Here is a 23,194-nt window from a genome sequence, read left to right as displayed (position 1 = left end):
GACAGGCCCTTAAGTTCCTCCATTTGAATCCACCATGTACGAACTATGCCTGAATATGACTCATTTGTAATTATATATTTATATTTCTATGAAAATTGTTCCCAATTGGGCCCCGCACCTCCTAAGGCCGGCCCTGGCTGTAGAGCTATTAACACATACTCCAAGTAACGATCCAACAAGTTTATTGGAATATAATAAAATGACACAGCATGTTGACATCACTGTAACTGCATCTCGACTGACAGCTAGTGTCTGGAAACATTAATATTAAATGATGACTATAAGGTAAAACCTGGACTGGATTATAGATCCGAGTGGAGTGTGTTAGTATGGGTGAACATATAGGTAGAGCAGATCTACATCTTTCCTCTTAAGAAAGTAATGTAACTACGAATATATATGTGAGTACAACTTATCAAGTTTAACTGGCATCTATAAGAATAGGCAGTCGTTTCATCACTGGAACAGGTTAAGCATAGCCCCCGTATCTAAGGGTAGGTTTGCAAATGCGACCCACACGCGTACGGTACAAGCTCGCATCTCCATCTTTCACCGGCGAAAACTGTGAGACCGGGGGCTGTTGGAGCACCGGAGATCCGTGAAAGGGGTGAGGTGAGACTGGAGACTGGGACACTGACTGTGGTGACGAGAAGGCAGGATACATGCTGGGCGCAGACCCCGCAAAAACACGCCGGGACGGGGAAGAGCGAATATCAGTCATACGGTGACACAGTCCAGGAACATCTGGATACGCGATCGTGGGTTGTGGTTCCTTCACTAGTAGGTGGTGTTGACGGTTTCACCGGTAAAGGGCCTGTCCCACCAGCATGCGACTGCCAGAGTGGAAGCTGTCTGATTGTTTTGTGTCGTACAGGAGTTGACCGCCAGTAGCTGAGGCCCAGTCTTCTAGTGCAGCACCATCTGAGTTAGTTGAACGGTAGCCCCAGGTGGTGCTGTGGCAGTTAAAGTCTCCGGCGTAGATGCAGGGCGAACCAAAGGCGGGGATGGAGTCTTTGTGGAGCCTGGTAGAAGCTGGCTTAGATATAATGAAGACCGTGACACCTTCGACTTGCGTTGCTGCCCATTCCACACCGGAGTCAGGAGGGGATGCTGCAATCACTTTCCATTTTGCTGTGTTCCTTACAAAAGTGGCAATCCCGTGGGTGTCACTCTCAGTGTAGGCGGCCAGGGTATAACCAGGGATCTTCAAATGGGAGTGATCACTGTTGTGAGTCTCTTGGAGTAGGATTTCAATGACTTTGTGGGTCTGTAGCAGATGTTCAATGATGTTGATCTTGGCCAAGGTGAGGCCTTCTGCATTCAGCTGCAGCAGGGTGATGCCATCTGGTACGACATCCGTAGGTGCCCGCCCTAAAAAGGGCGCATGCTCCAGGCTGGCGCTGTTGCGGCGACTGAGGTTGCATTAGGGCTGCAAGCTGTTGTTATTTGTTCGTTGTTATTTCTGCTGCTGTCTCTGTTGTCATTCGCCTGACTGAGGTCAATTGACAGGGCTCACCACGGGGAGGTCGACAACATGTGCCACATTCTCCCTCAGTCCCTCTCCTCTCCCCTCTCTTTCTCATTCTTTCACTCTTGCTTCTCAACCATCCCTTCCCCTCTCTCCCTCCCTCTCTCTGGTTCTCTCCTTTCCCTGCCTCTCCCTCTCTCCCTCTCTCTTTCTCTCCCCTCCCTCCATCTCACCTCCATCCATTTTCCCTCACTCCCTCCACCCCTCCCTCTCCCCCTACCACCTCCTCTACTCTCTATGAACCCTCTGTTTCTCGCCCCTCCATCTCCCTCATTCTCTCTCTCTCCCTTCATCCCTCCATCTTGCTCTCCCCTCCCTCACTCCTTCCCCTCCTCTCTCCCTCTCCCCCTCTCCAAGCCTTCTCTGCCTGTCTCACCCTCTTCCTTTCACTTCCCCCCTAACCCTCTCCCCCACTCTATCCCTCTCCCCTCCAACCCTCTCTTCCCTCCCGCTCCTCCCATTCCTTGTCTCCCTCCCATACCCCTTTCTCTCCCTCTTTCCCCTCTCTCTCTCTCTCTCCCCTACCTCTACCTCTCTTCCCTCCCTCTCCCTCTCCATCTCCCTCCATCCCTCTCCACCCACTCCCCCCTGGTTGAGGATCTTACAGGTAGGTGTAGAGGGCCTGGGCTGGTTAGGTTCCTGAGGAAACAGTTACTGGCTGAGTGTGGGGGAAATGTGTTGGATGAGGGGCTGTATTTTCGGGGAAGATGTTTCTTGCCTGAGGGACTGAGGGTTGGCAGGGTGCTGGGAGTGGGCTGGTAACTGGGTCTGCTGTGGGCCGAGGGGAACCTAGTCTGAGCTGTCCCTGTTTGCCATGCTTAGGTGCTGAGCAACAGTAACCACCTGTACCTGAAGGCCATCACCCAGGCGGATGCAGGACCGTACGTGTGCAAGGCCATTGTCCCTCGTATCGGGGTTGGCGAGAGAGAGGTCACCCTCAAGGTCAATGGTGAGACACAGTTCCCCCATTCCCTCAGTCTCCCCTTACCCTCAGTCTCCCCTTACCCTCAGTCTCCCCTCTCCCCCAGTCTCAACCCTCCTCTCCTCACAATCCCCTCCAGGTAAAACAAAATGATTTAGAACAAATAACATAGAACAGTACAGCATAGAACAGCTTTGTCCACCAATACCCATGCTGACTATGATGACAAATTAAATGAATCCAATCTGTTGCCTTTTTAAAAACAAAGGGACATTGGCTATTCCTTAGTCTTTTGAGAACTCACCTGTAGCTAAAGTGGATACAGAGATCTTAATCAAGATCACAAGAATCTCCTCACTTGCCTTCCTCAATATCCTGAGATAGATCCCATCGGTACGACATTGTGGGCATCACGGTGTCTTGGGTGAAAGAGGATCAGGACTGAGAGCTGAACATCCAAGGATGTGCATCTTATCGAAAAGGCAGGCATGTGGGCAGATGGTGTGAGTTGTCTGTAAGGAATGACATCCAATACTTAGCAAGAAGTGACAGAGGACCAGAGGATGTAGAATCTTTGTGGATATAGTTAAAAACTGTAAGGGTAAAAAGACCCATTTGGAAGCTATATACAGGCATATGAATAACAAGCCAGGATGTAGGGTGCAAGTTACACCAGGAGATAGACAAGATAAGTAATAAGGCAATGTTATGGTGGTCACTGGGGATTTCAATATACTGGGAGGTAGACTGGGAAAATCAGGTTGGTCCTGGAACCCAAAAGAAGGAATTTGTAGAATGCCTATGAGATGGCTTTTTAAAGCAGCTCATGGTCAAGCCCAGATTTGATTAGTGAGCTTAAAGTGAAGGAACACTTGGAAGAAGTGCTCATAACCTGATAGAATTCAACCTGTAGTTTGAGAGGGAGATGCTGAAATTGGATGTATTGGTATTATTATTGAGTAAAGGTAACTACAGAGGCATGAGGGAGGACCTGGCTGCTTAATTGGAAGGGAACCCTAGTAGTCCAGAGGGTAGAGCAGCAATGGCAGGAGATACTGGCATTAATTCAGAAGACATAGGACCTTTTCATCCCAAAGTGGAAGAAACAAACTAAGAGGAGAATGAAGCCACCTTGGCTAAAAAAAGAAGTCAAAGGCAGCATGAAATCAAAAGAGAAAGCATATAACATGGCAAAGGTTAGGAGGAAGCCAGAAGATTGGTAAGCTTTTAAAAACCAACAAAAAAACATTAAAGAAAAAAAAGATGAAATATGATGGATAGCTAACCAATAAAATAAAAGAGGATTCCAAAAGTTTTTTTCAGATAAATAAAGAGTAAAAGCATGGCAAGACTAGACATTGGACTGCTGGAAATGATAATAGACAATAGACAATAGACAACAGGTGCAGGAGTAGGCCATTCGGCCGTTTGAGCCAGCACCGCCATTCACTGTGATCATGGCTGATCATCCACAATCAGTACCCCGTTCCTGCCTTCTCCCTATATCCCCTGACTCTGCTATCTTTAAGAGCCCTATCTAGCTGTCTCTTGAATGTATCCAGAGAACCGGCCTCCACTGCACTCTGAGTCACAACTCTCTGTGTGAAAAAGTGTTTCCACATATCCGTTCTAAATGGCTTACCCCTTATTGTTAAACTGATTTAACCAGTCCCTGGTTCTGGACTCCCTCAATATCGGGAACATATTTCCTGCCTCTGGCGCGTCCAAAACCTTAATAATCTTATATGTTTCAATAAGACACCCTCTCATCCTTCTAAATTCCAGAGTATATAGACCAGCCGCTCCATTCTCTCAGCATATAACAGTCCCGCCATCCCAATACTGCACACAATACTCAAGGTGTGGTCTCACTAGGGCCCTGTACAACTGCAGAAGGACCTCTTTGCTCCTATAGTCAACTCCTCTTGTTACAAAGGCCAACACACCATTCGCTTTCTTCACTGCCTGCTGTACCTGCATGCTTACTTTCATTGACTGATGAACAATGACCCCCCCCCCCCCCCCCCCGATCCCGTTGTACTTCCCCTTTCCCTAACTTGACACCACTTAGATAATTATCTACCTTCCTGTTTTTGCTATCAAAGTACCTCACATTTATCCACATTAAACTGATGATGGAGAAGTAGGCTGAGGCCACGCGCCAACTCTCAGACACCTCCTCCTGTTTATCCTTAGACCATGACCCCACAGACGAGCACCAGGCCACTATCTCTAGCACCACCACTGACTTCATCACTTCCGGCTCCCTGTGCTCCCAAGCCTCCAACCTTATCGTTCCCCAGCCCCGCACGGCCCGATTTTACCTTCTCCCCAAAATCCACAAACCTGACTATCCTGGCAGACCCATTGTTTCTGCCTGTTCGTGTCCCACCGAACTTATTTCCACATACCTTGACTCCATCCTATCCCCCCTGGTTAAATCCCTTCCTACCTATGTTCAAGGCACCTCACACGCTCTTCATCTACTCCAGGACTTCCGTTTTCTAGGCCCCCATTCCCTCATCTTCACCATGGATGTCCAGTCACTACACCTCCATCCCCCACCAGGAGGGTCTCAAAGCCCTCTGTTTCTTCCTCGACCACAGAACAAACCAATCCCCGTCTACTGGTACTCTCCTCTGCCTAGCTGGTCCTTACCCTTAATAACTTTTCGTTTGACTCCTCCCATTTCCGCCAAATACAAGGTGTAACTATGGGCACCTGCATGGGCCCCAGCTCTGCCTGCCTCTTTGTAGGGTACGTCGAACAATCCTTGTTCGATACGTACCGTGGCCCTATCCCCGAACTCTACCTCCGCTACATTGACGACTGCATTGGTGCTATCTCCTGCACCCACACACAACTCACTAACTTCATCCATTTCCACCTGGCATTCAAATACACCTGGACCATTTCCGACATTTCCCTACCATTTCTTGACCTCAAAGTCTGAAGAAGGGTTTCGACTCGAAACATTGCCTATTTCCTTCGCTCCATAGATGCTGCCTCACCCGCTGAGTTTCTCCAGCATTTTTGTCTACCTTGGAGAAGTAGTGATTGGTTACAAAGTAATGGCGGATGAACTGAATAAGTCTTTGCATCAGTCTATTCACAGTGGAAGTCACCAGAAATGTGCCAGAAATTCAAGAGAGTCAGGGGACGGAAGCGAGTGCAGTGACTATTACTAAGGTGAAGGCGCTTCTGAAGCTGAAATGTTCAAAGGTAGACTACAACCAGAGTTTTGAAATAGGTAGCTGTAGAGATTGTGGAGGCATTTGGAGTGAAGTTTCAAGAATCACTAGAGTCAGGAATGATTAGACTTCAGAGATACAGCGTGAAAAACGCCCTTCGACCAGCGATCACCCTATACACTACTACTATCCTGCACACTAGGGACAACGTACAATTCGCAGAAGCCAAATAAGCTGAAATCTGTATGTCTTTGGAGTGTGGGAGGTGACCGGAGCACCAGGATAAAACCACTTGACCACAGGAAGAAAGTACAAACTCCGTACAGGCAACACCGGTAGTTGGGATTGAGCTCGGGTCTCTGGTGTTGTAAGGCAGCAACTGTGCCCAGAGGACTGCAAAATTATGAATGTAATTCCACTGTTTAAGAAGGGAATGAGGCAAAAGAAAGTCATTTTGTCCAACTTTAGTGTTTGGTAAGATTTTAGAGTCCATTATTAAGGATGAGGTTTCAGGGATACTTGGAAGCACATTATAAAATAAACTGAATTGAATGGAATAAATGTTATTATCCAAATATGTATACATACAAGGAATTTGCCTTGTTGCTTTGCTCACGTAATAACATGATACACTGTAGATAATTAAAAATAAAACATTATAATTTAAACAAATGAAGAATGAAATAAGATACCAGAGCAAAAGGAGGCTACAGACTTTTCGCTGCTGAGTAAAGCTACTGTTCAGGGAAGATCTCGCCTGACAAATCTAGGTAGCTTGGAATTGTTTATGGAAGCACCAAGTAGGATGGACAAAGGAGAGTCAGTGAACGTTGTTGACTTGGATTTTTCAGAAGGCCTTTGTTAAGGTGCCACAGTTGAGACTGCTAAACAAGATAGGAGCCCATGGTATTAGAGGCAGATACTAGCATGGATAGTAGATTGGCTGGCTGATAGAGACAGCGTGGGAATAAAAGGGGCATTTTCTGGTTGGCTTCCGGTGACTTGTGGTATTCAGAAGGGGTTGGTGTTGGGTTCGCTACTTTTCACGTTATATGCTAATGATCTGGATGGGAATTGATGGCCATGTTTGCAAATGATACAAAGATAGGTGGAGGGGCAGGTAGTGTAGAGGAAACAGGGAGTCCGCAGAAGGACTTTGGACCGACCTGGAACCCGCTAAATTACTCAAGCAGTTTGTGTCTTTTCTTCTACATTCAATTCCCTGACGGACAAAGGACAATGTACCAATAGCCTTTTGACCACTTTATTTACCTGTGATGCCACTTTCAAGTATTCTTAGTATTCCTGTATTCTTAGATCCCTCTACTCCACAACACTCCCCAGGGCCTTGCCATGTCCTGGTTTGTCCCCAAACTCCAACACCTTGCACTTATCTGCATTAACCTCCATTAACCATTCCTCGGCCCACTTGCCCAATTGATCAAGATCCTCTTGTAATTTTTCATAATCAACCCATTTGACATTCTCACCTGCTTCTTTCCATGAAATATAAAAAAATTGAAACATAGAAAATAGGTCCAGGAGGAGGCCATTCGACCCTTCGAGCCAGCACCGCCATTCATCGTCCCCAATCAATAACCCGTGCCTGCCTTCTCCCCATATCCCTTGATTCCACTAGCCCCTAGAGCTCTATCTCACTCTCTCTTAAGTCCATCCAGTGACTTGGCCTCCGTGGCAGGGAATTCCACAAATTCACAACTCTTTAGGTGAAAATCTTTTCCTCACCTCAGTCTTAAATGACCTCCCCTTTATTCTAAGACTGTGGCCCCTGGTTCTGGACACGCCCAACATTGGGAATATTTTTCCTGCATCTAGCTTGTCCAGTCCTTTTATAATTATACATGTTTCTATAAGATATCCCCTCATCCTTCTAAACTCCAGTGAATACAAGCTTAGTCTTTTCAATCTTTCCTCATATGACAGTCCCGCCATCCCAGGCATCAATTTTGTGAACCTACGCTGCTCTACCTCAATCACAAGGATGTCCTTCCTCAAATTAGGAGACCAAAACTGTACACAGTACTCCAGATGTGGTCTCACCAGAGCCCTATACAACTGCAGAAGAACCTCTTTACTCCTATACTGAAATCCTCTTATTATGAAGGCCAACATTCCATTAGCTTTCTTCACTGCCTGCTGTACCTGCACGCTGACTTTCAGTGACCAGTGTACAAGGACACCCAGTTCTCGCTGTACCTCCCCCTTACCTAACCTAACCCCTTGAGATAATAATCTGCCCCCTTGTTTTAGCCACCAAAGTGGATAACCTCACATTTATCTATATTATACTGCTTCTTCCCACTCACTCACCCTGCAACCTCCTAACATCCTCTTCACCATTCACACAGTTCAGCTTGGTGTCATCCGCAAACTTGCTAGTGTTGCTCCTACTTCCCTCTTCTAAATCATTAATATATATGGTAAACAGTTGCGGCCTCAACACCGAGCCTTACGGCGCTCCACTCGCCACTGCCTGGCATTCTGAAAAGGACCCGTTCACTCCTACTCTTTACTTCCTGTCTGCCAACCAATTTTCAATCCATGTCAACACCCTACCCCCAACACCGTGTGCTCTAATTTTAGTCACCAATCTCCCGTGCGGGAGATTCTCAGTGGGAAAAGCTTATCCACGTCAACTCTGTCTATCCCTCTCATCTTTTTAAATACCTCTATCAAGTCCCCCCTTAACCTTTTGCGCTCCAAAGACCTAACTTGTTCAACCTTTCTCTGTAACTTAGTTGCTGAAACCCAGGCAACATTCTAGTAAATCTCCTCTGTACTCTCTCTATTTTGTTGACATCTTTCCTATAATTTGGCGACCAATATTGTACACCATACTCCAGAATTGGCCTCACCAATGCCTTGTATAATTTTAACAATACATCCCAACTTCTATACTCAATGCTCTGATTTATAAAGGCCAGCACACCAAAAGCTTTCTTTACCACCCTATCTACATGAGATTCCACCTTCAGGGAACTATGCACAGTTATTCCTAGATCCCTCTGTTCAACTGCATTCCTCAATTCGCTACCATTTACTATGTACGTCCTATTTTGATTTGTCCTGCCAAGATGTAGCACCTCACACTTATCAGCATTAAACTCCATCTGCCATCTTTCAGCCCACTCTTCCAAATGGCCTAAATCTCTCTGTAGACATTGAAAATCTACTTCATTATCCACAACACCACCTATCTTAGTATCATCTGCATACTTACTAATCCAATTTACCACACCATCATCCAGATCATTGATATATATGACAAACAACAGTGGACCCAACACAGATCCCTGAGGCACCCCACTAGTCACCGGCCTCCAACCTGATAAATAGTTTTCCACCATTACTCTCTGGTATCTCCCATTCAGCCACTGTTGAATCCATCTTGCTACTCCAGTATTAATACCCAACAATTGAGCCTTTTTAACCAACCTTCCATGTGGAACTTTTTCAATGGCCTTATGAAGTCCACGTAGACAACATCCACTGCTTTACCCTCATCAATTTCCCTAGTAAACTCTTCAAAAAATTCAAGAAGATTAGTCAAACATGACCTTCCAGGCACAAATCCATGTTGACTGTTCCTAATCAGACCCTGTTTATCCAGATGATTATATATATTATCTCTAAGTATCCTTTCCATTAATTTGCCCACCAGTGACGTCAAACTAACAGGTCTATAATTGCTAGGTTTACTCTTAGAACCCTTTTAAAAGAATGGAACAGCATGCGCAGTACCCCAACCCTTCGGCACCATTCCCATTTCTAATGACACTTGAAATATTTCTGTCATAGCCCCTGCTATGTCTACACTAACTTCCCTCAATGTCCTAGGGAATATCCTGTTAGGACCTGGAGACTTATCCACTTTTATATTTTTCAAAAGTGTCAGTACTTCCTCTTCTTTGATCCTCATAGTTTCCATAGCTACTCTACTTGTTTTCCTTACCTCACATAATTCAATATCCTTCTACATTCGTAATCACCTTTGTTCAGCTGCATCACTGCCACTTCCGATTTAACCTTCTCCTTCTCAAATTGCAGATTAAAACTAATCATAATATGATCACTACCTCCAAGCGGTTCCTTTACCTCGAGTTCTCTTATCAAATTTGGTTCATTGGACAACACTAAATCCAGAATTGCCTTTTCTCTGGTCAGCTCCATTATAAGCTGCTCTAAGAATCCATCTCGGAGGCAGTCTACAAACGCCCTGAACCAACTTGATTTTCCCAGTCTACCTGCTTATTGAAATCCCCCATCACCACAGTGGCATTACCTTTGTTACATGCCAGTTTTAACTCCTGCTGCAACTTACACCTTACACATGCTGTTCCATTCTGGGCTACTATTTGGGGGTCTGTAGATAACACCAATTAATGTCTTCTTGCCTTTGCAATTCCTCAACTCAATCCACAGTGACACTACCTCGTCAGTCCCTATGTCTTCCCTCGCAAGGGACTAAATTCCATCCCTCACCAGAAGAGCTACCCCCCCCCCCCCCCACCCTCTTCTGCCCACCTGCCTGTCCTTTCTATAGGATGTATAACCCTGAATATTAAGTTCCCAGACCCGATCCTTCTGCAGCCACGTCTCGGTAATCCGCACAATGTCCTATCTAACAACCTCTATCTGAGCCTCAAGCTCAACTACTTTACTTCTTATACTTCGTGCATTCAAATACAGTTCTTTTAAATCCTTACGCATCTCACCATTCACATCGATCCCTACTACACTTGGCCACACTCTCCTATCCCTTTGTGAATTTTCTTTACCATTAATTCTGGGGTCATTAACTACTCCCTTTCCATTTAACTCTGTCCTTGACTATCTCATTTGACACCTCCCCCCTTATCTAGTTTAAAACGACCCATGTAGCAGTGGCTACCTGCCTGCCAGAATGTTGGTCCCCCACCTGTTAAGGTGCAATCTGTCCCTTTTGTACAGTTCCCCCTTACTTCAAAACAGATCCCAGTGATCTAAGAATCTAAATCCCTGCCCCCTGCACCAGTTCCTCAGCCACACATTCAGGTCCCGTATCTCCCTGTTCCTGCTCTCGCCAGCACAAGGAACTGGAAGCAAACTGGAGATAACCACCCTGGAGATCCTGCTTTTCAGCACCTTTTCCGAGCTCTCTAAAGTCACGCTTCTGAATATTCATCCCCTTCTTTCTGACATTATTTGTGCCAACCTCCGGCTGTTCACCTTCGCCCTTGAGGATTTTCTGCACTCTGTCCATGCAATCCTGGATCCTGGCACCAGTGAGGCAGCACACCATCCTCGAATCCCATCTGTTGCCACAGAAACCCCTGTCCGTACCTCTCACAATGGAGTCTCCAACCACCATTGCGTTGCGTAACGTCGGCCTCCTTGGTTTTGAGAATGATGCCAATTCTCTATCTCTGTCCAGTCAGCTAGCTCCCTTGGATCATATGTGATCGAACCTTCCACAGCAGCCTACTATGTGGAACTTTATCAGATTCCTTGCTGAAATCCACATAGACAATATTTAGGCTTTGCCCTTGACAACCTTTTTGGTTCTTCTTCAGAAAACCTGATTAGATTTATAAACTATGATCTCCCATGCACAAAACCATGCTGACTATCCCATATCAAGCCCTTTGCAAAGTAGAATAGAGGGAACAATAGGCTGGTTAGTCTGACTTCGGTGGTTGGTAAGATTATATAAAGTCCATTATAAAGGATGAGGTTATTGAGTACTATTGAGTTCACGAAAAAGTTGGCTGAAATCCGCATGGCTCTGTGAAGGGAAGGTCTTGCTTGGTAAATTTGCTGGAATTCTTTGTAAATAACATGATAGACAAAGGTGAGTCAGTAGATGTGGTTTACATAGATTTTCAGAAAGCCTTTGCTAAGGCACCACATATGAGGCCCCAAAGATAGATGAGAGCCCATGGTATCAAGGGGGAGATACTAGCATGGATAGCAGGCTGGCTAGATGGCAGAAGACAACGAGTGGCAATTAAGGCTTTTTTATCTGGTTGGCTGCCAGTGACTAGCAGAGTTCTGCAGGGGTCAATGCTGGGTCCGCTACTCTTCACATTGTATATTGACGATTTGGACGAGGGGATTGAAGACTTTGTGGCCAAGCTTTCCGATGTAACGACAATAGGTGGAGGGGCAGGTAGTGTAGGGAAAGCAGGGACTCTGCAGAAGGACTATAAGAGGCGCTATAAGGTGTTGATAAGGATGCATTTGGGATATTGTGAGCAATTTTAGGCACCATATCTGAGGAAGGATGTGCTGGCTCTGGAGAGGGGCCGGAGGAGGTTTACAAGAATGACCCCGTGAATGAGTAGGTTAACCTATGATGAGTGTTTGTCGGTACTGGTCCTATCTATACTCGCTGGAGTTTAGAAGAATGTGGGGGGACCACATTGAAACATACAGAATAGTGAAAGGCTTGGATAGAGTGGATGTGGAGAGGATGTTTCCACTAGTGGGAGAGTCTAGGACTAGAGGTCACAGCCTCAGAATTAAAGGATGTTTTTTAGGAAGGAGATGAGGAGAAATTTCTTTAGTCAGACGGTGGTGAATCTGTGGAATTATTTGCCACAGAGGCCGTCAGTGGATATTTTAAGGCAGAGATAGATATATTTTTGATTAGTCAGAGGTTAAAGGGAGATGGCAGGTGAATGGGGTGAGGAAGGAGAGATAGATCAGCCATGATTGAATGGTGGAGTAGACTTGATGGGCCGAATGGCCTAATTCTTCTCCATCACATGACCTATCTATCCGTGGCACCCTTTAAAATATAATTCAACCTCCTCCTCTCACTGTCTCTCTCTTTTTCTTTTTTCAAAGGCCCTCCAATTATATCGAGCGACGGTGTCCAGTATGCGGTGGAGGGCAGTCGTGGACAAGTGGAGTGTTACATCGCAAGTTCACCTCTCCCAGACCGTATTGTAAGTCATGCAGCAAATCACCTGGCCATACCTGGAAACAGAAAGGTCCTAGAAACGTGAATAGAGGTGGGAATACAGCAGAGATTTCCTAGATATTGTACAACCTCGGCCACGTTATCTGGCTTTACGCACAGACTTTCCCTAATGTTGGTCTCTAATGCCCCCTCTTCCCTGATTCCCATCTTGTGGCCAATTTACTTTTAGATGGGGAGAGGTGGGTGGGAGGTGTAATCTCCTCCACTGCTGAATAGACTGCCCAATGTATGAATGGCCAGAGGTGGTGAGAGGGTTAATTCCCTCTGATGTGGAATAGGCTGCCAGATATGCATGTGGGTGAGTGGGTTAATCACCTTCGTTGGTGAACGGGTTTGGTGGTATGTGGGAGGCGAGAGGTGTTGAGGTATGTTTCCTGACTCGTCTTGCTTGCCCTGAATGTGTGGTGGTAGCTTGGTGTTGCTGATGCCCTGGTGTTCTGCAGGCATGGGCTTGGAAAGAGACAGTGTTGGAGTCAGGCACATTCGAGAGGTACATGGTGGAGACAGTGGGGACTGTCTCGGGTGTCCGATCCACCCTCCTCATCAGCAATGTTGCTGAGTCAGACTTCGAGACTCTCTACAACTGCACTGCCTGGAACTCCTTTGGCCCCACCACTGCCCTGATCCAGCTTGACAAACAAGGTGAGTGTCCCCACCCTTCTCCATGTCCCTTCTCTCATCCCCCCATTTCCCAACAACCTCTCATATTTCCGCACCTTCCACACATCCACTGTAGCTGTGGTGACCTGGGATCCACGCTCCTCTGTATCAGCACTGCCCTACGGAAACGTTGGAGAGGGCCATGGAGAGAAGGAAAAGCAGGTTGTGTTTGGGGGAGAGGGGGCAGGGTATAAGGAAAGGGGAGTCAGAGGGAAGGGAGAGTGAGTGGGAGGGGAGGGAGGTGAGAGTTAGGAGAAAGAGTGGGAAGGGAGAGAATGGGGAAGGAGATAGGTATGGACAGAGAGGGAGAGAAGTAGAGTGAGAAAATGGGAGGGGAGAATGAGAGGGAGAACGAGAGAGACAAGGGAGGGGAGAGAAGAGGGGGGAGAAAAGCGGGTAAGGGACAAGGATGAGAGCGTGAGAGAAAGGGGATAGGAGAGAAAGTGGGAAAGAGGGAGGCAAGAGAATGGGGGAGACAGAAGGGAGACGGGAGAGTGGGGTGGAAGGGGGGAGAGAATAGATGGAGAGGAAGTGTGGGGAGAAAGAGGGAGGAAAGAGATGGGGGGAGAGTGGTGGCATAGAGAGGGGAAGGAAGAGAAGGAGAAGAGAAAGGAATTGGGTTGAAGGGGGGAGAAAAGGGGATGGAGGGGGTAGGAGGGGGGTGAGATGGTGAGAACAGGAAAAGAGAGATGAAAGTGAGAGAGAGTGAAGAGAGAGGGGAGGGAGAGAGAGAGAGTGATAAGAGATAGAGAAGGAGAGGGAAAGACTGAAGGGGGGAGGGAATGGGCTGGAAAAGGGACAGGGAGAGGGGCTAGCCACAAGGGATCCAAAGTGGGGCCAGATTAAGAGTTGGAGAGAGAGGGGCAGAGAGAGGCACAGAGTGAGAGAGAGGGAGTGTGAACAGAAAACATAGAAAAATGTAGGAGTGCACAGTGGGCCAGCTGTGGATTTGCTGCCTTTTTTGTGCTAGTGACCTGGGTTCGATCCTGACTGACGTGCCATCTGTATGGAGTTTGTACGTTCTCTCTATGTCCATGTGGATTGTCTCGGTGTGCTCCGGTTTCCTCCCACGTTGCAAAGATGTGCTAGTTTGCAGGTAAATTGTCCCTGATATGTGGGATAGTGCTAGTGTAGTGATGATCGCTGGTTGGCTAGAACTCGGTGGGCCAATGGGCTTGTTTCCTTGGTCTGAACTAAAGTAAACTAAAGTACAACACAAGAACAGGCCATATGTCTATCCAAAAGTGTCAGCAGATAGGGAGAATCAGAGAGAGAGAGCGAGGCAGAAGCAGAAACAGTGGCAGAATGGTGAATGGGGAGGAAGGAGGAATTGCTCCTGGCCCAGGTGGCGGGTCGGGTTGTTCACAGACAGACTGACAGGGATTTTTCCTGGGCCGAGTGCTGGGTGGGAAAGCTCCCTGCCGGACACCAGGTGGGAACACTCCTGGGTTAGGTGCCGGATGGGATTAATCCCAGTGTGAGTGCTGGGTGGGATCACTCCCAGGCTGGGTGCAGGATAGGATGACTCCCAGGCTGGGTGACGTGTGGGATCACTCCCAGGCTGGGTGCCGGATGGGATTAATCCCAGTGTGAGTGCTGGGTGGGATCACTCCCAGGCTCGGTGCCGGATGGGATCACTCCCAGCTGGGTGCCGGGTGGGATCATTCCCAGGCTGGGTGCAGGATGGGATCACTCCCAGGCTGACTGACTGCAAGCTCAGCCTGGCTGTGCCATGCCAATGTCAGGAACAGCAGCTCCCCACAGCTACTGGCATTTCTCTCCACCATGTTGCCTAATGCCCTCCCTCCTCTCTTTCCCTGCAGATGTGCTTCCCATAGGAATCATCGTTGGCATCACAGCCGGGCTCGGGATCCTGCTCATCCTGGTCCTGACCAGCGTGGCCGTCCTCTTGTATCGGAGACGTAAACGCAGTGAGTGCTCCTGTGGTGGATGGTGTTCGGTGGGGGCACTGCGAGTCGGCTGCCCTGCCAGCAGCGTGTTCGTTATTTCGAACACGCTGGTTTTTTTGATGTGTCTAAATGTTAGTTTAGGTGTCTCTTGGTGTGTCTTATGTGGGCGGTGATGTGGGGGGGTGAAAAGGGGAAACCGCTTTTGGTCGCCTCTTCGATGGAGAGGCGACTTTTTCCATGTCCCCTCCCTCGCGGCTTAACAGCATGGATTGGAGTGGCCTTTCCCAGAGTCAGGCCCGGAGCTTCAACAGCGTGCGCAGCTTGGACTTTTTCCATCGCGGAGCTGGGGGTCGGGGGTTGCCAGAGAGCTCCAATCGCTGGCCTGGTGACTTTTGCATCATGGGGCTATGGTCTGTGGAGTTTCTACCCGCGGGTGTGGAGTGGACTTACCATCTGGAGTCTGGGATCCCTTGCCGGGGCTCGCCGAAGAAGAGCTCCGACCGCCGGCTTGCTGCCTATAACATCCTGAAGCCGCGGTCTCCGGTAGGAAAGTGCCGATTCGGGCGCTCCAGAGTGTGTTTGACCGTCCCGACGTCGGAGGTTTGATCATCCCGATAAGGGGGCCTGTACATCGGGCCGTTTGTAGTGGCGACTACGGAGGGTTTATGGCCCCGACCATGGATGAACAAAGGAGGAGGACAGACTGAATTTTGTTGCCTTCCACCACAGCGAAGAATGCTGTGGTGGATGTTTGTGTTAAATTCCATTGTGTATTGCGTGTTCTTTTTAAGTGTATCGCTGCTGGCAAATTCATGTCACTGCACCATCGGGTGCATGTGACGAATAAAATTGACTTTGACTTTGATTTCCTGGCGGGGAGATTTGCAAAGGCTACTGGGGAGACTTTAAACTAGTATGGTTGGGGGGAGGGACTCAAATTGGGAAAGCTAGCAGTCAGTGTGTGAGGCAGGAGGCAGAGAATGGTAGCACTCTGACCCAAAATGTAGGGGAGAGAGAAGAAAAAGACAATAAACAGAGAATAAGAGAGGGTGGGTTTCTTAAATGTATATATTTTAATGCTAGGAGCATTGTAAGAAAGGTGGATGAACTTAGAGCCTGGATTGACACCTGGAAATATGATGTTGAGGCGATCAGTGAAACATGGTTGCAGGAGGGCTGTGATTGGAAACTAAATATTCCAGGATTTCGTTGCTTCAGGTGTGATAGAATTGGAGGGGCAAGAGGTGGAGGTGTTGCATTGCTTATCAGGGAAGATATTACAGCAGTGCTTTGGCAGGATAGATTAGAGAGCTGGTCTAGGGAGGCTATTTGGGTGGAACTGAGAAATGGGAAAGGGGTAGCAACACTTATAGGGGTGTATTATAGACCGCCAAATGGGGAGCGAGAATTGGAAGAGCAAATATGTAAGGAGATTGCAGATATTAGTAGTAAGCACAAGGTAGTGATTGTGGGAGATTTCAATTTTCCACACATAGACTGGGAAACACATTCTGTAAATGGGCTGGATGGGTTGGAGTTTGTAAAATGTGTGCAGGATAGTTTTTTGCAGCAATACATAGAAGTACCTACTAGAGAAGGGGCGGTGCTGGACCTCCTGTTAGGAAATGAGACGAGTCAGGTGGCAGAGGTATGCGTTGGGGAACAGTTCGGGACCAGTGATCACAATACCATTAGTTTCAATATAATTATGGAGAGGGTCAGAACTGGACCTAGGGTTGAGATTTTTGATTGGAGAAAGGCTAACTTTGAGGAGATGCGAAAGGATTTAAAAGGAGTAAATTGGAACATTTTGTTTTATGGGAAAGATGTGGAAGAGAAATGGAGTACATTTAAAGGTGACATTTTAAGAGTACAGAATCTTTATGTCCCTATTCGGTTGAAAGGAAATAGTAAAAATCGGAAAGAGCCATGGTTTTCAAGGGAAATTGGACACTTGGTTCAGAAAAAGAGGGAGATCTACAATAATTATAGGCAGCATGGAGTAAATGAGGTGCTTGAGGAGTATAAAGAATGTAAAAAGAATCTTAAGAAAGAAATTAGAAAAGCTAAAAGAAGATATGAGGTTGCTTTGGCAAGTAAGGTGAAAGTAAACCCAAAGGGTTTCTACAGCTATATTAATAGCAAAAGGATAACGAGGGATAAAATTGGTCCATTAGAGAGTCAGAGTGGACAGCTATCTGCAGAGCCAAAAGAGATGGGGAGATATTGAACAATTTCTTTTCTTCGGTATTCACCAAGGAGAAGGATATTGAATTATGTGAGGTAAGGGAAACAAGTAGAGTAGCTATGGAAACTATGAGATTCAAAGAAGAGGAAGTACTGACACTTTTGAGAAATATAAAAGTGGATAAGTCTCCAGGTCCGGACAGGATATTCCCTAGGACATTGCGGGAAGTTAGTGTAGAAATAGCAGGGGCTATGACAGAAATATTTCAAATGTCATTAGAAACGGGAATAGTGCCGGAGGATTGGCGTACTGCGCATGTTGTTCCATTGTTTAAAAAGGGGTCTAAGAGTAAACCTAGCAATTATAGACCTGTTAGTTTGACGTCAGTGGTGGGCAAATTAATGGAAAGGATACTTAGAGATAATATATATAAGCATCTGGATAAACAGGGTCTGATTAGGAACAGTCAACATGGATTTGTGCCTGGAAGGTCATGTTTGACTAACCTTCTTGAATTTTTTGAAGAGGTTACTCGGGAAATTGATGAGGGTAAAGCAGTGGATGTTGTATATATGGACTTCAGTAAGGCCTTTGACAAGGTTCCTCATGGAAGGTTGGTTAAGAAGGTTCAATGGTTGGGTATTAATGGTGGAGTAGCAAGATGGATTCAACAGTGGCTGAATGGGAGATGCCAGAGAGTAATGGTGGATGGTTGTTTGTCAGGTTGGAGGCCAGTGACTAGGGGGGTGCCACAGGGATCTGTGTTGGGTCCACCGTTGTTTGTCATGTACATCAATGATCTGGATGATGGTGTGGTAAATTGGATTAGTAAGTATGCAGATGATACTAAGATAGGTGGGGTTGTGGATAATGAAGTAGATTTTCAAAGCCTACAGAGAGATTTATGCCAGTTGGATGAGTGGCCTGAAAGATGGCAGATGGAGTTTAATGCTGATAAGTGTGAGGTGCTACATCTTGGCAGGACAAATCAAAATAGGACGTACATGGTAAATGGTAGGGAATTGAAGAATGCAGGTGAACAGAGGGATCTGGGAATAACTGTGCACAGTTCCCTGAAAGTGGAATCTCATGTAGATAGGGTGGTAAATAAAGCTTTTGGTGTGCTGGCCTTTATAAATCTGAGCATTGAGTATAGAAGTTGGGATGTAATGTTAAAATTGTACAAGGCATTGGTGAGGCCAATTCTGGAGTATGGGGTACAATTTTGGTCGCCTAATTATAGGAAGGATGTCAACAAAATAGAGAGAGTACAGAGGAGATTTACTAGAATGTTGCCTGGGTTTCAGCAACTAAGTTACAGAGAAAGGTTGAACAAGTTAGGGGTTTATTCTTTGGAGCGCAGAAGGTTAAGGGGGGACTTGATAGAGGTCTTTAAAATGATTAGAGGGATAGACAGAGTTGACGTGGATAAGCTTTTCCCACTGAGAGTAGGGAAGATTCAAACAAGGGGACATGACTTGAGAATTAAGGGACAGAAGTTTAGGGGTAACATGAGGGGGAACTTCTTTAGTCAGAGAGTGGTGGCTGTGTGGAATGAGCTTCCAGTGAAGGTGGTGGAGGCAGGTTCGTTTTTATCATTTAAAAATAAATTGGATAGTTATATGGACGGGAAAGGAATGGAGGGTTATGGTCTGAGCGCAGGTATATGGGACTAGGGGAGAATACGTGTTCGGCACGGACTAGAAGGGTCGAGATGGCCTGTTTCCGTGCTGTAATTGTTATATGGTTATATGATTTTGACTTTGACACAAGCCTCTAGCCCTAAACACCTTGACCCTCCCCCTCCCAAAACACCCCCACCTCCCCTTCCGTCTGGAGCACACCTCCCTTCCCCCATGTTCCCCACCAGCCCTTCTCCCCACACACCCTCAACCTTCCCTCCGCTCCCGCAGTAACCCTCACACCCAGCCCCTCTGCATTCTGGGTAAAAGTGTGCAATTATCTCATCAATTCCCCTCATGATTTTATATGCCTCCATAAGATCATCCCTCATCCCCCTGCGCTCCAAAGGAAAATGTCCTAGCTGGCACCAACCTCCCCCTATAGCTCAGGCTGTCGTATCCTAGCAAGATCTTCAGAAAGTGTCTCTGCACTTTTTCCAATCTAACAACATCTATATAACTAAATGTCTCATCTTGACCACGTCCTATCTGTACTGTATATTGATTTTAGAAAAAATTCTAAAATGATTTTTGGCCATCTTACTCACAGTCCTCCTCCGCTGAGGCACCCCCGAGGATTTTTCCGATTCATGAAAAATAAAAAAGTTATGCGCGTTTGAAAAATCTTGAGATCAGCTGATTGGTCCACTTGCATGTCAATCACTATGCTGAAGGTAACGCCCCTTCCGGGGAGGGGGGGGGGGGTGGGCAGGTCTATAAAACCCCGGATGCCTGGACGTGAGTCAGTCACTCTGGAAGATCGTAAGGGAGAGGCCACAACTCTGATTCTGCTGTGAATCATCTGAACTGTGAGTCTACTGAACTGTGAGTCTGCAATGGACTTTCAATAAATAATTTGTTAGCCCTTAATGGAAATAAAATGAGTTGTTTAGCCTGCCCTGTGCTTGAAACTGAAATGGCAATGGAATAAAATGAAAATGCAATGAGCTGTTTGGCCTGCACTGTGCTTGAAACTGCAATGTAAATGGAAAATAAATGAAAATGCAATGAGCTGTTTGGCCCGCCCTGCAATGGAAATGGAAATGAAATGAAAATACAATGAGCTGTTTGGCCTGCCCTGTGCTTGAAAATGCAATAGAAATGGAAATGAAATGATAATGCAATGAGCTGTTTGGCCTGCCTTGTGCTTGAAACTGCAATGGAAATGGAAATTAAATGAAAATGCAATGACCTGTTTGGCCCGCCCTGTGCTAGAAACTGAAATGGAAATGAAACGAAAATGCAATGAGCTGTTTGGCCTGCCCTGTGCTTGAAACTGCAAAGGAAATGGAAATGAAATGAAAAGAGCCTTTGGCCCATCAGGCCTCTATTAGCCCAGGAGGAGTCCCTTTGGCCCATCAGTAAGTATTCATAGAAACATAGAAATTAGGTGCAGGAGTAGGCCATTCGGCCCTTCGAGCCTGCACCGCCATTCAATATGATCATGGCTGATCATCCAACTCAGTATCCCGTACCTGCCTTCTCTCCATACCCTCTGATCCCCTTAGCCACAAGGGCCACATCTAACTCCCTCTTAAATATGGCCAATGAACTGGCCTCGACTACCCTCTGTGGCAGAGAGTTCCAGAGATTCACCACTCTCTGTGTGAAAAAAGTTCTTCTCATCTCTGTTTTAAAGGATTTCCCCCTTATCCTTAAGCTGTGACCCCTTGTCCTGGACTTCCCCAACATCGGGAGCAATCTTCCTGCATCTAGCCTGTCCAACCCCTTAAGAATTTTATAAGTTTCTATAAGATCCCCTCTCAATCTCCTAAATTCTAGAGAGTACAAACCAAGTCTATCCAGTCTTTCTTCATACGACAGTCCTGACATCCCAGGAATCAGTCTGGTGAACCTTCTCTGCACTCCCTCTATGGCAATAATGTCCTTCCTCAGATTTGGAGACCAAAACTGTACGCAATACTCCAGGTGTGGTCTCACCAAGACCCTGTACAACTGCAGTAGAACCTCCCTGCTCCTATACTCAAATCCTTTTGCTATGAAAGCTAACATACCATTCGCTTTCTTCACTGCCTGCTGCACCTGCATGCCTACTTTCAATGACTGGTGTACCATGACACCCAGGTCTCGCTGCATCTCCCCTTTTCCTAGTCGGCCACCATTTAGATAATAGTCTGCTTTCCTGTTTTTGCCACCAAAATGGATAACCTCACATTTATCCACATTATACTGCATCTGCCAAACATTTGCCCACTCACCCAGCCTATCCAAGTCACCTTGCAGTCTCCTAGCATCCTCCTCACAGCTAACCCTGCCCCCCAGCTTAGTGTCATCCGCAAACTTGGAGATATTGCCTTCAACTCCCTCATCCAGATCATTAATATATATTGTAAATAGCTGGGGTCCCAGCACTGAGCCTTGCGGTACCCCACTAGTCACTGCCTGCCATTGTGAAAAGGACCCGTTTACTCCTACTCTTTGCTTCCTGTTTGCCAGCCAGTTCTCTATCCACATCAATACTGAACCCCCAATGCCGTGTGCTTTAAGTTTGTATACTAATCTCTTATGTGGGACCTTGTCGAAAGCCTTCTGGAAGTCCAGATACACCACATCCACTGGTTCTCCCCTATCCACGCTACTAGTTACATCCTCGAAAAATTCTATAAGATTCGTCAGACATGATTTACCTTTTGTAAAGCCATGCTGACTTTGTCCAATGATTTCACCACTTTCCAAATGTGCTGCTATCCCATTTTTAATAACTGACTCTAGCAGTTTCCCCACTACCGATGTTAGACTAACTGGTCTGTAATTTCCCGTTTTCTCTCTCCCTCCCTTCTTAAAAAGTGGGGTTACGTTTGCTACCCGCCAATCCTCAGGAACTACTCCAGAATCTAAAGAGTTTTGAAAGATTATTACTAATGCATCCACTATTTCTGGAGCTACTTCCTTAAGTACTCTGGGATGCAGCCTATCTGGCCCTGGGGATTTATTGGCCTTTAATCCATTCAATTTACCCAACACCACTCCCCGGCTAACCTGGATTTCACTCAATTCCTCCAACTCCTTTGACCCTTGGTCCCCTGCTATTTCCGGCAGATTATTTATGTCTTCCTTAGTGAAGACGGAACCAAAGTAGTTATCAATTGGTCCGCCATATCCTTGTTCCCCATGTTCAACTCACCTGTTTCTGACTGCAAGGGACCTACATTTGTTTTAACTAATCTCTTTCTTTTCACATATCTATAAAAACTTTTGCAGTCAGTTTTTATGTTCCCTGCCAGTTTTCTTTCATAATCTATTTTCCTTTCCTAATTAAGCCCTTTGTCCTCCTCTGCTGGTCTCTGAATTTCTCCCAGTCCTCCGGTATGCTGCTTTTTCTGGCTAATTTGTACGCATCATCCTTCGCTTTGATACTATCCCTGATTTTCCTTGTTATCCACGGATGTACTACCTTCCCTGATTTATTCTTTTGCCAAACTGGGATGAACAATTTTTATAGTTCATCCATGCAGCCTTTAAATGTCTTCCATTGCATATCCACCGTCAACCCTTTTAGAATTAATTGCCAGTCAATCTTGGCCAATTCACGTCTCATACCCTCAAAGTTACCTTTCTTTAAGTTCAGAACCATTGTTTCTGAATTAACAATGTCACTCTCCATCCTAATGAAGAACTCAACCATATTATGGTCACTCTTGCCCAAGGGGGCACATACAACAAGACTGCTAACTAACCCTTCCTCATTACTCAATACCCAGTCTAAAATAGCCTGCTCTCTCGTTGGTTCCTCTACATGTTGATTTAGATAACTATCCCGCATACATTCCAAGAAATCCTCTTCCTCAGCACCCCTGCCAATTTGATTCACCCAAACTATATGTAGATTGAAGTCACCCATTATAACGGTTTTGCCTTTGTCGCACGCATTTCTAATTTCCTGTTTGATACCATCTCCAACTTCACTACTACTGTTAGGTGGCCTGTACACAACACCCACCAGCGTTTTCTGCCCCTTAGTGTTTCGCAGCTCTACCCATACCGATTCCACATCCTCCAAACTAATGTCCTTCCTTTCCATTGCGTTAATCTCCTCTCTAATCAGCAACGCTACCCCACCTCCTTTTCCTTTCTCTCTATCCCTCCTGAATATTGAATATCCCTGGA

At 46.3% G+C, this 23,194-nt stretch overlaps 1 protein-coding gene across 1 annotated transcript in view; it reads left to right on the top strand.

Moving 5' to 3' along the window:
* kirrel1 (kirre like nephrin family adhesion molecule 1) overlaps positions 1–23,194 on the top strand; it is a 162,754-nt gene that overhangs the window by 105,611 nt on the left and 33,949 nt on the right. The window contains exons 9-12 of the mRNA XM_033042244.1: positions 2,351–2,477; positions 12,491–12,591; positions 13,070–13,268; positions 15,110–15,217. Coding sequence (XP_032898135.1) covers positions 2,351–2,477; positions 12,491–12,591; positions 13,070–13,268; positions 15,110–15,217 — 535 coding nt within the window. The remainder of the gene's footprint in view (positions 1–2,350; positions 2,478–12,490; positions 12,592–13,069; positions 13,269–15,109; positions 15,218–23,194) is intronic.

This window comes from Amblyraja radiata, chromosome 24 (genome assembly GCF_010909765.2).
Source record: "Amblyraja radiata isolate CabotCenter1 chromosome 24, sAmbRad1.1.pri, whole genome shotgun sequence".
NCBI classification, from domain to species: Eukaryota; Metazoa; Chordata; class Chondrichthyes; order Rajiformes; family Rajidae; genus Amblyraja; species Amblyraja radiata.
Note: the sequence above shows the minus strand (reverse complement) of the source record. Positions and strands in the feature narration are given on the sequence as shown.